This window comes from Salmo salar, unplaced genomic scaffold, assembly GCF_965601325.2.
Source record: "Salmo salar unplaced genomic scaffold, fSalSal1 ptg000432l, whole genome shotgun sequence".
In the NCBI taxonomy this organism is placed as follows: domain Eukaryota; kingdom Metazoa; phylum Chordata; class Actinopteri; order Salmoniformes; family Salmonidae; genus Salmo; species Salmo salar.
In genome coordinates, this window is record NW_027675387.1 from 3,618,632 (window position 1) to 3,632,664 (window position 14,033).

Consider the following 14,033-nt stretch of genomic DNA (forward strand, 5'->3'; position numbering starts at 1 on the left):
GAAATACAATGACAGACAGGTTGTATTAAAATGATACGCTTAGCTTTCTCTGTTTACGCTGTTACCCATTTACAAATAATGTGTTGGGTTTGACCTCAGAGCTGAGACCAGAGAAGCACAGCCTTCCTCTGTGACTCCACAGCCTGACAAAGAGATCATGACTTCAAACACATTGTTAATTTAGTGTAGAAGGACAATGGCAGATGCATTTGGTTAATTCTCCCAAACAACATATAGATTCTTCTTCTGTCTCCTAGAGTTGTATGGTCATAATGTTATACTAATGTGAAAATCAATGCATTTATTCAATGTTTTCAATATAATATTAAACACATATTATAATGCATATTTTTCTTTAACCTGAATATTTCTTCCTGATGATTAGTTTTTATATGTCATTTTATGTACTCACAGAACAGCTCTGGAGGCTTTGAACACTGGCAGCAGCCTCAGAAGACCTTCCTCTGATCTGGAGTATTTCTTCAGGTCAAACACATCCAGCTCCTTTTCTGAAGTCAGCAACACAAAGACCAGAGCTGACCACTGTGCAGGTGACAGGTTGGGTTTTGAGAGACTTCCTGAGCTCAGGTAGCTTTGGATTTCCTCCACTAGAGAATGGTCATTCAGTTCATTCAGACAGTGGAACAGATTGATGCTCCTCTCTGGAGAGGGATTCTCCCTGATCTTCTCCTTGATGTACTTGACTGTGTCTTCATGGCTCTTTGAGCTGCTTCTTGTCTTTGTCAGTAGACCTCGGAAGTGCTTCTGATTGGACTCCAGTGAGAGGCCCAGAAGGAAGCGGAGGAAAAGGTCCAGGTTTCCTGTCTCACTTTGTAAGGCTTTATCCACAGCACTCTTGTAGACAGTAACTTCAGTAACTTCAGGCTTGTCTCTGAACAGCGAGAAAAAGTATCTGAACATTGATTGAGGTTCATCCATTAGATTCTCATTGTTGTTGATGAATGAGAGGAACACATACACAGCAGCCAGAAACTCCTGAATGCTCAGATGAACAAAGCAGTACACCTTGTCTTGGTACAGCCCACATTCCTCTTTAAAGAGCTGTGTGCACAAACCTGAGTACACAGAGGCTTCATTGACATCAATGCCAGCCTCTTTCAGGTCTTCTTCATAGAAAATCAGATTGCCATTCACAAGCTGTTGAAAAGCCAGTTTTCCCAGTGACAGAATGCTCTCTTTATTCCAGTGTGGACCTGTCTCTTCTTTCCCAAGATACTTTTCATCCTTCTGTTTGGTATGAAACTCCACAAGGTGTGTGTACATCTCAGTCAGAGTCTTGGGCATCTCTTCTCTCTTATGTTTCAGCATGTGTTCGAGGACTGTTGCAGAAATCCAACAGAAGACTGGAATGTGGCACATGATGTGGAGGCTCCTTGATGTCTTTATGTGTGAGATGATTCTGCTGGCCAGGTCCTCATCACTGAATCTCTTTCTGAAGTACTCCTCCTTCTGTGGGTCATTGAACCCTCGTACCTCTGTCACCTGGTCAACACACCCTGAAGGGATCTTATTGGCTGCTGCAGGTCGGGTAGTTATCCAGAGGAGAGCAGAGGGAAGCAGATTTCCCTTGATGAGATTTGTCAGCAGAACATCCAGTGAGGTTGACTCTGTGACGTCCCAACAGATCTTGTTCTTCTGGAAGTCTAGGGGCAGTCGGCACTCATCCAGACCATCAAAGATGAACAGAACTTTGTACTTGTCGAAGTTTGAGATTCTTGATTGTTTGGTTTCCATTGAGAAGTGATAGAGAAGTTCAATCAAAGTGTGTTTTTCCCCTTTCATCAAATTCAGCTCCCGAAAAGGGAATGAAAACACAAATTGAACATCCTGATTTGCTTTTCCTTCAGCCCAGTCCAGAATGAACTTCTGCACAGAGACTGTTTTTCCAATGCCAGCGACTCCCTTTGTCAGCACAGTTCTGATACGTTTGTCTTGTCCAGTTAAGGGTTTGAAGATGTCGTTACATTTGATTGCAGTCTCTGGTCTTGCTTGTTTCCTGGTTGTTGTCTCAATCTGTCTCAGCTCATGTTCATTATTGACCTCTCCTGTTCCTCCCTCTGTGATGTAGAGCTCTGTGTAGATCTTATTGAGAAGTGTTGGGTTTCCTTGTTTAGCGATCCCCTCAAATACACATTGAAACTTCTTCTTTAGATTAGATTTGAGTTCACGTTGGCAAATCACAGCAAGCTCATCTGAATGAAGAAATAACACAGAGGATATTAATATTACGTCTGTTTTAATGTCTACAGTATTGAAGGACTGTTAAAGTTTTAAAATAATAATTTATTCTCTTAAGTGACTGTATAAATGTATCAATGTTTTCTTAATGCATTACAGACTGGTGTGACTGATTATATTATTATTGGTGTTATTGATGGTATTATTAATGTTGTCTCTCTCTGTCTCTCTCTCTAAATTAATCAACACAACACATCCCTTCTGCTACTTGATGAGGTCACAAGGTGTTGTGTTAAGGTTGCTACAATATCATTGAGTTACACAGCTACTTTAGCTGTACTTTAGCCACAGCTTTTAAATGTTATAAAACAGCATTCAACATGAGGCAGACATATCTTACATTTCTCCAGTGTGTCAGCAAGCTCCTTCCGGTTCATTTTCCTCAGGACGTGCAGTGTGATCTTCAGAGCCCCCTCTCTGGCACTGCTCTCCTGCTTCTCATCTTCAGCATCCACCACTTCCTCCTCCTGCTTCTGACTCTCAAAGCCTTCTGGGAGTTCAGGACCAAGAATCCTCTTGAACATCTTCAGCTCGTTCTTCACAAATGTTATAATTTTCTCTTCAAGCAACTGAAATAAATCAAGTAAATAAGTTAAGCAAGAGAAGAAATGCTTTCTCATTAACACATGAATTAATAATTGAAAGAAACATTACTTGAGGAAAACAAAAACAAATGTACATAACAGGATCACATACACTGAATATAGAGTCCAGGTCTGTTTGATGACTCTGGGAAGACTGACCACTGAGAATCTCTGACTCTGATCTCTCCTGTTGGTTTCTGTGGACAAAACATGAGATTACAGTACACACACACACACACACACACACACTGTTTTAGGACTATGAAAATGGACTAAAGTAGGAGAAATGACTAGAGACAGTGTTGTTTAACACACTGACCATGACCCATGAGTTCTTCTTACCTTTGTTCAGTAGAAAAGTCTCCCTCTCTAAAGTGTATAGGATGATTCATAGACTTGTCACTCTTCATGGACACACAGCTGGGAACAGGGGAGGCTGGTCTCTCCTGCTTGATTGGTCTTCAACACAACAGAGACAAACATTACATCTCTCATCTACTCTGATCTCAGATGGGGAACATAAGAAGAGTTCCAAAACGCAACATATCACTTTACAGAAATGAGCTTTTATTGTTTAAAGAAATTATGTATAAATTATTACATCTCTCACAGACAAGGATTTGTTTCAAATCTATCACTTGATGGTTTCATTTCAGAGAGACAAAAATCTTTTTTTTTATGCAAAATGCTATATATCTCCCTCACTCTCAAATGTGACCGACCGGCTCAATTTGGTCATTAACTAAATAACTACATATATAGTGATTTTGGTTTATGTCAGTTTAATTGTTTGTTATGTATAAGTTGTTATTTTATGATTGTAAGTGATAAAATTAACTAGTAATTCTCAGTAATTACTACTTTAGTAAGGAATAACACATTTTTTCAGCACTACTGCAGTTGCTAAATAATTCCAATAGATGGGAACATAAGACCACAATGACATTTCAGAATATTAGTTTAGTTTTCTCCCTGGATACACCACCACTCCCCGCGCTTCCTGCAGAACCCCTGCAGTACCTCCGCAGACCCCGGATTGAGAACCCCTGATTTAGCAGATGCTCTTATCCAGAGAGATTTACAGTAACTGCATTCACCTTAAGATAGCTATTTATTTAGGAAATAAACTTAGTTAATTATTCATAAAATTGTCATCTTACCTCTTAGCTTTGGTGTTATGTCCGCCAGAGAGATGCATTTTGGAGGCAGGGCCCCCCTTCTCTCTCTCGCCAGAGAGACTCATTTTAGAGGCAGGGCCCCCCTCCTCTCTCTCCCCAGAGAGACTCATTTTAGAGGCAGGACCCCCCTCCTCTCTCTCCCCAGGGAGACTCATTTTAGAGAACTGACCCCTAAACAGAGATCCAACATGTTGGTTGTGGTTAACACAGTGACGTCCTAAACAGAGATCCAGCATGTTGGTTGTGGTTAACACAGTGACAACTAAACAGAGATCCAGCATGTTGGTTGTGGTTAACACAGTAACAACTAAACAGAGATCCAGCATGTTGGTTGTGGTTAACACAGTGACAACTAAACAGAGATCCAGCATGTTGGTTGTGGTTAACACAGTGACAACTAAACAGAGATCCAGCATGTTGGTTGTGGTTAACACAGTGACTAATTCTTGAATGTCAATTGTTCTCATTCATTCATTATCTCTTTGAGAAATATATTTTTAACAACTTTCTCTTTTACTTCACTACATTCATGAAGAAAATGATGTACTTTTTACTCCATACATTTTCCCTGACACCCAAAAGTACTCGTTACATGTTGAATGCTTAGCAGGACAGAAAACGGTCCAATTTGAACACTTATCAAGAGAACATCCCTACTGCCTCTGATCTGGAGGACTCACTAAACAGAGAACATCCCTGGTCATCCCTACTGCCTCTGATCTGGAGGACTCACTAAACAGAGAACATCCCTGGTCATCCCTACTGCCTCTGATCTGGAGGACTCACTAAACAGAGAACATCCCTGGTCATTACTGCCTCTGACCTGGAGGACTCACTAAACACAAATGCTTCATTTTTAAATGATGTCTGAGTGTTGGAGTGTGACCCTGGCTATCCGTAAATTAAAATAACAAGAAAATTGTGCCGTCTGGTTTGCTTAATAAAATGATTTTTAAATGATCACTACTTTACTTTTACTTTTGATGCTTAAGTATATTTTAGCAATTACATTTACTTTTGATACTTAATTATATTTTAAACCAAATACTTTTAGACTTCTACTGAAGAAGTATTTTACTGGGTGACTTTCACTTTTAATTGAGTCATTTTCTATTAAGGTATCTTTACTTTAACTCCAGTATGAGAATTGAGTACTTTTTCCACCACTGTTCTAACGTTCTAGAGACATATGAGCCACAGTTTCAACAGACATTTTGTAACTGCGTGGGCTACAAAGTTACTTTCAGTTTCATATAAGGAAATAAAGTAACGGTCACTGGGTGAATTCGTTTTGCATTGCCCGGCTCCCCGGGTGCGCAGAGTTTACGCATTTTAGACCATTCCATTGTGCCTTAAAATAAAACTCCACTCACCTGTAGCACCGGGCCATGCAAAACGAACTTCCCACTGTCGCAGGGCACTGAGACACAGAGTTCTAAACCCAGAGGCATTTACAACAGTAACCAGAGGTAACAGTCAGTTGCATGCGACAGCAGCAAATCATGACATTGTACCGAATCTTGCTTCAGTTTTTTTATTATAGTCCTTCTTATGTTATTTTTGCTAAACATATAATTTACTCGTAACCAAGTTTAGCTGTGTTTTTTTCCTCCAAAATATGAATTACTGTAGGACTTTAATAATTGTAAACAGGCCTACAAACCCAAAAGGTTTTAATGATGCCTTAAATCTATCTTCAAATATATATTTGATGATTAGTTGAATCCGGTGTGTAAGTGCTGGTAAGAACAAAAGGATTGAGAAACCCTGAGATAAACATAAAACTATATAATGTAAAAGCTCCTCCACCATCTTTACCAGACGTTTTACTGATAACATGTAGACCTACTGATTAGTTTCCACTTTGAAAACTGCTGTCAGCAAGTCAGCTCAAGAAACAGTTCTACTAACTAGTAATATCTTATTCCAGGTATTTATTCTCTTACTCTGTCCAGTAGAATCAATTATTGTTCAGAAATTCTTACTTTATTATTTAATTTAATAATTTTTATTTTATACTTTACTTTACCCTCAAAACACCAGTCTCAACGTCAACAGTGAAGAGGCAACTCCGGGATGCTGGCCTTCTAGGCAGAGTTGTAAAGAAAAAGCCATATCTCAGACTTGCCAAAAAAATTTAAATATTAAGATGGGCAAAAGAACACAGACACTGGACAGAGGAACTCTGCCTAGAAGGCGAGACGTTGAGACTGGTGGTTTGTGGTTACTATTCAATGAAGCTACCAGTTGAGGACTTGTGAGGCGTCTGTTTCTCAAACTAGACACTCTGATGTACTTGTCCTCATGCTCAGTTGTGCATCGGGGCCTCCCACTCCTCTGTCTATTCTGGTTAGAGCCAGTTTGCGCTGTTCTGTGAAGGGAGTAGTACACAGTGTTGTATGAGATCTTCAGTTTCTTAGCAATTACTCGCATGGAATAGCCTTACTTTCTAAGAACAAGAATAGATTGATGAGTTTCAGAAGAAAGTACTTTGTTTCTGGCCATTTTGAGCCTGTAAACAAACCCACAAATACTAATGTTCTAGATACTCAATTAGTCTAAAGAAGGCCAGTTTTATTGCTTCTTTAATCAGAACAACAGTTTTCAGCTGTGCTAACATAATTGCAAAAGGATTTTCTAATGATCAATTACCCTTTTAAAATTATAAACTTGGATTAGCGAACACAACGTGCCATTGGAACACAGGAGTGATGGTTGCTGATAATGGGCCTCTGTACGCCTATGTAGATATTCCATAAAAAATCAGTGTTTTCCAGCTACAATAGTCATTAACCTCTTGGGTATGTGGGACGTGACTGTCCCAACTGCGGGACACACTATTCAACAGCCAGTGAAATAGCAGGGCGCCAAACTCAAAACAACAAAAATCTCATAATTCAAATTTCTCAAACATACAACTATTATATCCCATTTTAAAGATAAACTTCTCGTTAATCCAACCACAGTGTCCGATATCAAAAAGGCTTTACGGCGAAAGCATAGCATTAGATTATGTTAGGACAGCACCTAGACAAGAAAAACCACACAGCCATTTTCCAAGCAAGGGGAGGCGTCACAAAAACCAGAAATACAGCTAAAATTAATCACTAACCTTTGATGATCTTCATCAGATGGCACTCATAGGACTTCATGTTACACAATACATGTATGTTTTCCTCGATGAAGTTCATATTTATATCCAAAAACCCCATATTACATTGGCGTGTAATGTTCAGAAATGTCCCAAAACTTCTGGTGAATGAGCACATCAATTTACAGAAATACTCATCATAAACGTCGATAAAATATTAAACTGTTATTCAAAGAATTATAGATACACTTCTCCTTAATGCAACCACTGTGTCAGATTTCAAAAAAACTTTACAAGAAAACACACTTTGCAATAATCTGAGTACGGCGTTCAGACACGAAACCAAACCCGCCATTTTGTGGAGTCAATAAAACTCAGAAATAATATTATAAATATTCCCTTACCTTTGATGATCTTCATCAGAATGCACTCCCAGGAATCCCAGGTCCACAATAAATGTTTGTTTTGTTCGATAAAGTTCTTCATTTATGTGCAAATACCTCCTTTTTGTTCGCGCGTTCAGTCCACTCCTCCAAATGCAGGAAGCGCGCAAAAAAGTCACGAAGAAAAGTAAAAAGAAGTTCTATTTACGTTCGTAGAAATATGTCAAATGATGTATAGCATCAATCTTTAGGATGTTTTTAACATAAATCTTCAGTAATATTCCAACCGGACAATTCCAATGTCTTCAGAAAAGAAAAGGAACACAGCTCACACTCACGTGAGAGCGCACCTCTGAGCTCATGTCATTTCGTCACTCATCTGACTCAATATTCACAGTAGAAGCATGAAACAACGTTCTAAAGACTGATGACATCTAGTGGACGCCTTAGGAAGTGCAAAATTAACCCTAAGTCACTGTGTAGGCAATAGGCAATCACTTGAAAAAACTACAACCCTCAGATTTCCCACTTCCTGGGTGGATTTTTCTCAGGTTTTTGCCTGCCATATGAGTTCTGTTATACTCACTGACATCATTCAAACAGTTTTAGAAACTTCAGAGTGTTTTCTATCCAAATCTACTAATACTATGCATTTCCTACCTTCTGAGCCTGAGTAGCAGGCAGTTTAATTTGGGCATGCCTTTCATCCGGACGTCAAAATACTGCTCCCTACCCTAGAGAAGTTAACAATGTGTACACTGTATTTCTGATCAATTTGATGTTATTTTAATGGACACATTTTTTTACTTTTCTTTCGAAAATATGGACATTACTAAGTGACTCCAAACTTTTGAACGGTAGTGTACATGTAGGTAGGGGTAAAAGTGACTAGGCAATCAGGATAGAGATTACATCTCCTCATCCAGGGAGTGCACACACACACACACGGAGGGAATGTTGTGTTTGTTTAATATTGTTTTAGGACTATGAAAATGGACTAAAGGATTAGCCTGTGGATTATGAAAACAACAAAAAGAAATGTGAAAATGGGAGAGGAGAAATGACTAGAGACAGTGTTGTTTAACTCACTGACCATGACCCATGAGTTCTTCTTACCTTTGTTCAGTAGAAAGGTCTCCCTCTCTAAAGGATATAGGAGGCGCCATAGACTGCTCACTCTTCATGGACACACAGCTGGGAACAGGGGAGGCTGGTCTCTCCTGCTTGATTGGACTTCAACACAACAGAGACAAACATTTCATCTCTCATCTGCTCTGAGCTCAGATGGGAAACATAAGAAGAGTTTTATTCCAAAACGCTATATATAACTTTTCAGAAATGTTCGTAAATTAGCTTTTATTGTTTAAAGATATTATGAAAGAGATTGGTGTGATTTTTCACTATCTAATCATGGCATTGGATTATTCAATGACAGACATGTATTAGTTTAAAATCTATCACTTGATGGTTTCATTTCAGAGTCAAATGTTTTTTTTTGCAAAATGCTATATATCTGCCTCACTCTCAGAGAAATCGGTAGTACTGCTAGGTTTTACACAGTAATAATATATATCTGCCTCTCTCTCAGAGAAATCAGTAGTATTGCTAGGTTTAACACAGTAATAATATATATCTGCCTCACTTTCAGAGAAATCAGTAGTACTGCTAGGTTTTATACAGTAATACTATATATCTGCCTCACACTCAGAGAAATAAGTAGTACTGCTAAGTTTTACAAAGTGAAATGTAACAAATAACTACATTTTTAATAAAGAACTGTACAAATGATACACTTGTGACATCAATATTAAAACATTTAAATATAATAATCCAATACAGAAATATGAGATCAGTTTGTAAAACATTTACATTTGACATTTTAGTCATTTAGCAGATGTTTTTATTCAGGGTCTGGTTTCCCAAATGCATTTTAAGGAAAAGTTAATAATTTGAATATTCGCAGGAGCATTGTTAAATCTCTGAGCTGTTTAAAAAAAAACATTGTTATTAACGTTGAAAGCATCGTCGGAAAAGGAGGACCAATATGCAGCAGAATTGTTTTGGCTCATCTTGAACATTTATTAGACTCAAAATTAACATACAAAATAACAAAACAAACTCACGATATAGACAGTCTTCTCAGGCTCACATACGCTAGACAAGAAACAATCTCCCACAAATGACAAACACACCCTAATATATGGAACTCTCAATCAAAGGCAAAGAGAAAACACCTGCCTTCAATTGAGAGTCCCAACCCCAATTAACCAAACATAGAAACACACTCACTAGACTCCACATAGAAATATATAAACATAGACCATAAACCAAAAACCCGGAAATACTAAATCAAACGCCCTTTTACCAAAACACCACCCCGAACCACATAAAACAAATACCCTCTGCCACGTCCTGACCAAACTACAATGACAATTAACCCTTATACTGGCCAGGACGTGACAGTACCCCCCCCCCCCCTAAAGGTGCTAACCCCGGAAGCACCTCAAGAAAAACAAAAACCCCAAACAACAAAAAAATCCCCCTAAAGTAAAGGGAGGGAAGGGAGGGTGGCTGCCGTCACTGATGGCACTTGTGCTACACCCCCCCTCCCCAACCCACCTATGCAAGTGGTGGTTCAGGCTCCGGCCTATTGTCCTCCAGAGTGCCGACCCCGATCAGCCTCGGACCGTAGGCAGACTCCCCTTGCTCTGGATCCTGGGCAGACCTCCTCCTCTCCACCCTGTATACAGACTCATTAATTGAACAGTTAATCATTTTAAGTTCTGGATTGTCAGGCTTACTCAGTTCAGGGTTGCTGCTCGACTCCCTTGGTTCTTCGTAATCGGCAGACTCTGGGCCGATGGGGCAGTCTGGCAGCTCCGGGCAGTCTGGCCACTCTGGCAGCTCCGGGCAGTCTGGCCACTCTGGCATCTCTGGGCAGTCTGGCCACTCTGGCATCTCCGGGCAGTCTGGCCACTCTGGCAGCTCCGGGCAGTCTGGCCACTCTGGCATCTCTGGGCAGTCTGGCCACTCTGGCATCTCCGGGCAGTCTGGCCACTCTGGCATCGCCGGGCAGTCTGGCCACTCTGGCATCTCCGGGCAGTCTGGCCACTCTGGCATCTCCGGGCAGTCTGGCCACTGGCATCTCTGGGCAGTCTGGCCACTCTGGCATCTCCGGGCAGTCTGGCCACTCTGGCATCTCCGGCCACTCTGGCAGCTCCTGACTAGTGGGTGGCTCTGGTGGCTCTTGACTGGCGGGCGGTCTGGCGACTCTTGACTGACGGGCAGCTCTGGCGACTCCGGACTGACGGGCAGCTCTGGCGACTCTTGACTGACGGGCGGCTCTGGCGACTCTTGACTGACGGGCAGCTCTGGCGACTCCTGACTGACGGGCGGCTCTGGCGACTCTTGACTGACGGGCAGCTCTGGCGACTCTTGACTGACGGGCAGCTCTGGCGACTCTTGACTGACGGGCAGCCCTGGCGACGTCGGACTGGGATGACGCACTTGAAGCCTGGTGCGTGGTGCTGGTACTGGACTTACCAGACTGGGAACACGTACCTCCAGGCTAGTGCGGGGAGCGGGAACAGGACGAGTCGGACTGGGCTGACGCACTTCCGGGTCCGCACGAGAGACAGGAACTGGAAACACCGGGCTATGGAGGCGCACAGGCGGTCTTGATCTTACCTCCTGCACAACCTGTCCTGGCTGGATGGAACTAGTAGCCCTGTATGAGCGGGGTGCTTGTACAGGGCGGACTGGGCTGTGCAGGGGCCTGATGGTAGCCGTGCGTAGAGCGGGAGTTGGGTAGCCTGGTCCTCGGAGGCGTACCGGCGACCAGATGCGCTGCGCAGGCATCCTCCTACCAGGCTGGATGCTCACTCTAGCACGGCACCTGCGAGGGGCTGGAATAACGCGCACCGGACTGTGCGTGCGTATGGGTGAGATATTGCGCTCTTCAGCGAAACATGGCGCCCTCCACCTCATACGCTCCTCCATATAACCACGGGTAGCTAGCTTCCGGCTCTTCCTAGGCCTAGCCAAACTACCCGTGTGCCCCCCCCAAAAAAATTATTGGGGGTGCCTCTCGTGCTTCAACGCCAGTCGTGTTCCTCGGAAACGTTCCCGGTCCTTACCAGCCATTCTCCATGGGCCCTCTCCGGCCATAACTTGCTCCCATGTCCATCTCTCCCGTTTGTCCAATTCAAAATCCCTCTGCTCCTTCCTCTGCTGCTTGGTCCTGGTTTGGTGGGAGATTCTGTCAGGGATTTCGTCGTCGTCAGACGATATGGCGAAATCATCGTCGGAAAAGGAGGACCAATATGCAGCAGAATTGTTTTGGCTCATCTTGAACATTTATTAGACTCAAAATGAACATACAAAATAACAAAACAAACTCACGATATAGACAGTCTTCTCAGGCTCACATACGCTAGACAAGAAACAATCTCCCACAAATGACAAACACACCCTAATATATGGGACTCTCAATCAAAGGCAAAGAGAAAACACCTGCCTTCAATTGAGAGTCCCAACCCCAATTAATCAACCATAGAAACACACTCACTAGACTCCACATAGAAATATATAAACATAGACCATAAACCAAAAACCCGGAAATACTAAATCAAACGCCCTTTTACCAAAACACCACCCCGAACCACATAAAACAAATACCCTCTGCCACGTCCTGACCAAACTACAATGACAATTAACCCTTATACTGGCCAGGACATGACAGCAAGATGCAGTAGATGGTATAGAGTACAGTATATACATATGAGATGAGTAATGTAGGGTATGAAAACATATAAAGAGGCATTGTTGAAAGTGGCTAGTGCTAAATTACATCAAGATGGCAAGATGCAGTAGATGGTATAGCGTACAGTATATACATATGAGATGAGTAATGTAGGGTAAGTAAACATTATATAATATAAAGTGGCTAGTGATGAATTGAATACATCAATTTTTTATTATTAAAGTGGCTTGAGTTGAGTCAGTATGTTGGTAACAGCCACACACACAGACCTCACTTCCCTCTGGAGAGCCTTACGGTTATGGGCGGAGCAGCTGCCGGACCATTTCAGTTTGTCCGTGATGTGTACGCCTAGGAACTTAAAACTCTCCACCCTCTCCACTACTGTCCCATCAATGTAGATAGGGGGCTGCTCCCTCTGCTGTTTCCTGAAGTCCACGATCATCTCCTTGTTGACATTAAGTGCGAGGTTATTTTCCTGACACCACACTCCGAGGGCCCTCACCTCCTCCCTGTAGGCCGTCTTGTCGTTGTTGATAATCAAGCCTACCACTGTAGTGTCGTCTGCAAACTTGATGATTGAGTTGGAGGCGTGCATGGCCACGCAGTCGTGGGTGAACAGGGAGTACAGGAGAGGGCTGAGAACGCACCCTTGTGGTGCCCCAGTGTTGAGGGTCAGCGGGGTGGAGATGTTGTTACATACCTTCACCACCTGGGGGCGGCCCGTCAGGAAGTCCAGGACCCAGTTGCACAGGGCGGGGTCGAGACCCAGGGTCTCGAGCTTAATGACGAGTTTGTAGGGTACTATGGTGTTAAATGCTGAGCTGCAATCAATGAACAGCATTCTTACATAGGTATTCCTCTTGTCCAGATGGGTTAGGGCAGTGTGCAGTGTGATGGCGATTGCGTCGTCTGTGGACCTATTGGGTCGGTAAGCAAATTGGAGTGGGTCTAGGGTGACAGGTGATATGGTCCTTGACTAGTCTCTCAAAGCACTTCATGATGACAGAAGTGAGTGCTACAGGGCAGTAGTCATTTAGCTCAGTTACCTTAGCTTTCTTGGGAACAGGAATAATGGTGGCCCTCTTGAAGCATGTGGGGACAGCAGACTGGGATAGGGAGAGATTGAATATGTCCGTAAACACACCAGCCAGCTGGTCTGCGCATGCTCTGAGGACGTGGCCGGGAATGCCGTCTGGGCCTGCAGCCTTGCGAGGGTTAACACGTTTAAATGTTTTACTCACGTTGGCTACGATGAAGGAGAGCCCGCAGTTTTTGGTAGCGGGCCGTGTCAGTGGCGCTGTGTTGTCCTCAAGGTGAGTAAAAAAGCTGTTTAGTCTGTCTGGGAGCAAGGCATCGTGATCAGCGACGGGGCTGGTTTTTCTTTTGTAGTCCGTGATTGACTGTAGACCCTGCCACATACCTCTCGTGTCTGAGCCGTTGAATGAGGCTATAAGGAGTACCAGTACTGAGTCAATGTGCAGGGGTACCAGGTAGTTGAGGTAATAATGAGACTATAAGGAGTACCAGTACTGAGTCAATGTGCAGGGGTACCAGGTAGTTGACGTAATAATGAGACTATAAGGAGTACCAGTACTGAGTCAATGTGCAGGGGTACCAGGTAGTTGAGGTAATAATGAGACTATAAGGAGTACCAGTACTGAGTCAATGTGCAGGGGTACCAGGTAGTTGAGGTAATAATGAGACTATAAGGAGTACAGGTACTGAGTCAATGTGCAGGGGTACCAGGTAGTTGAGGTAATAATGAGACTATAATTG

The 14,033-nt window shown here is 42.7% G+C and overlaps 1 protein-coding gene across 1 annotated transcript; it reads right to left on the minus strand.

Moving 5' to 3' along the window:
- Nucleotides 1–880: 880 nt before the first annotated feature.
- LOC145876037 (NLR family CARD domain-containing protein 3-like) lies at nt 881–3,064 on the minus strand. Its single transcript, XM_082971809.1, has 4 exons — nt 2,956–3,064; nt 2,600–2,828; nt 1,027–2,213; nt 881–892 (listed from the first exon to the last, which is right to left on the minus strand). The coding sequence occupies exons 2-4, from the start codon at nt 2,781–2,783 to the stop codon at nt 881–883; spliced, it is 1,383 nt and encodes a 460-aa protein (XP_082827935.1). The 5' UTR covers nt 2,784–2,828; nt 2,956–3,064.
- Between the last annotated feature and the right edge of the window lie 10,969 nt (nt 3,065–14,033).

Bases quoted from the DNA above. Each gene is read 5' to 3' on its own strand.
- LOC145876037 (XM_082971809.1), bottom strand. From the start codon at position 2,783: ATGTTCAAGAGGATTCTTGGTCCTGAACTCCCAGAAGGCTTTGAGAGT. The intron at 2,214-2,599 runs GTAAGATATGTC...TTCTTCATTCAG, and splicing joins TGCTGACACACTGGAGAAAT to ATGAGCTTGCTGTGATTTGC.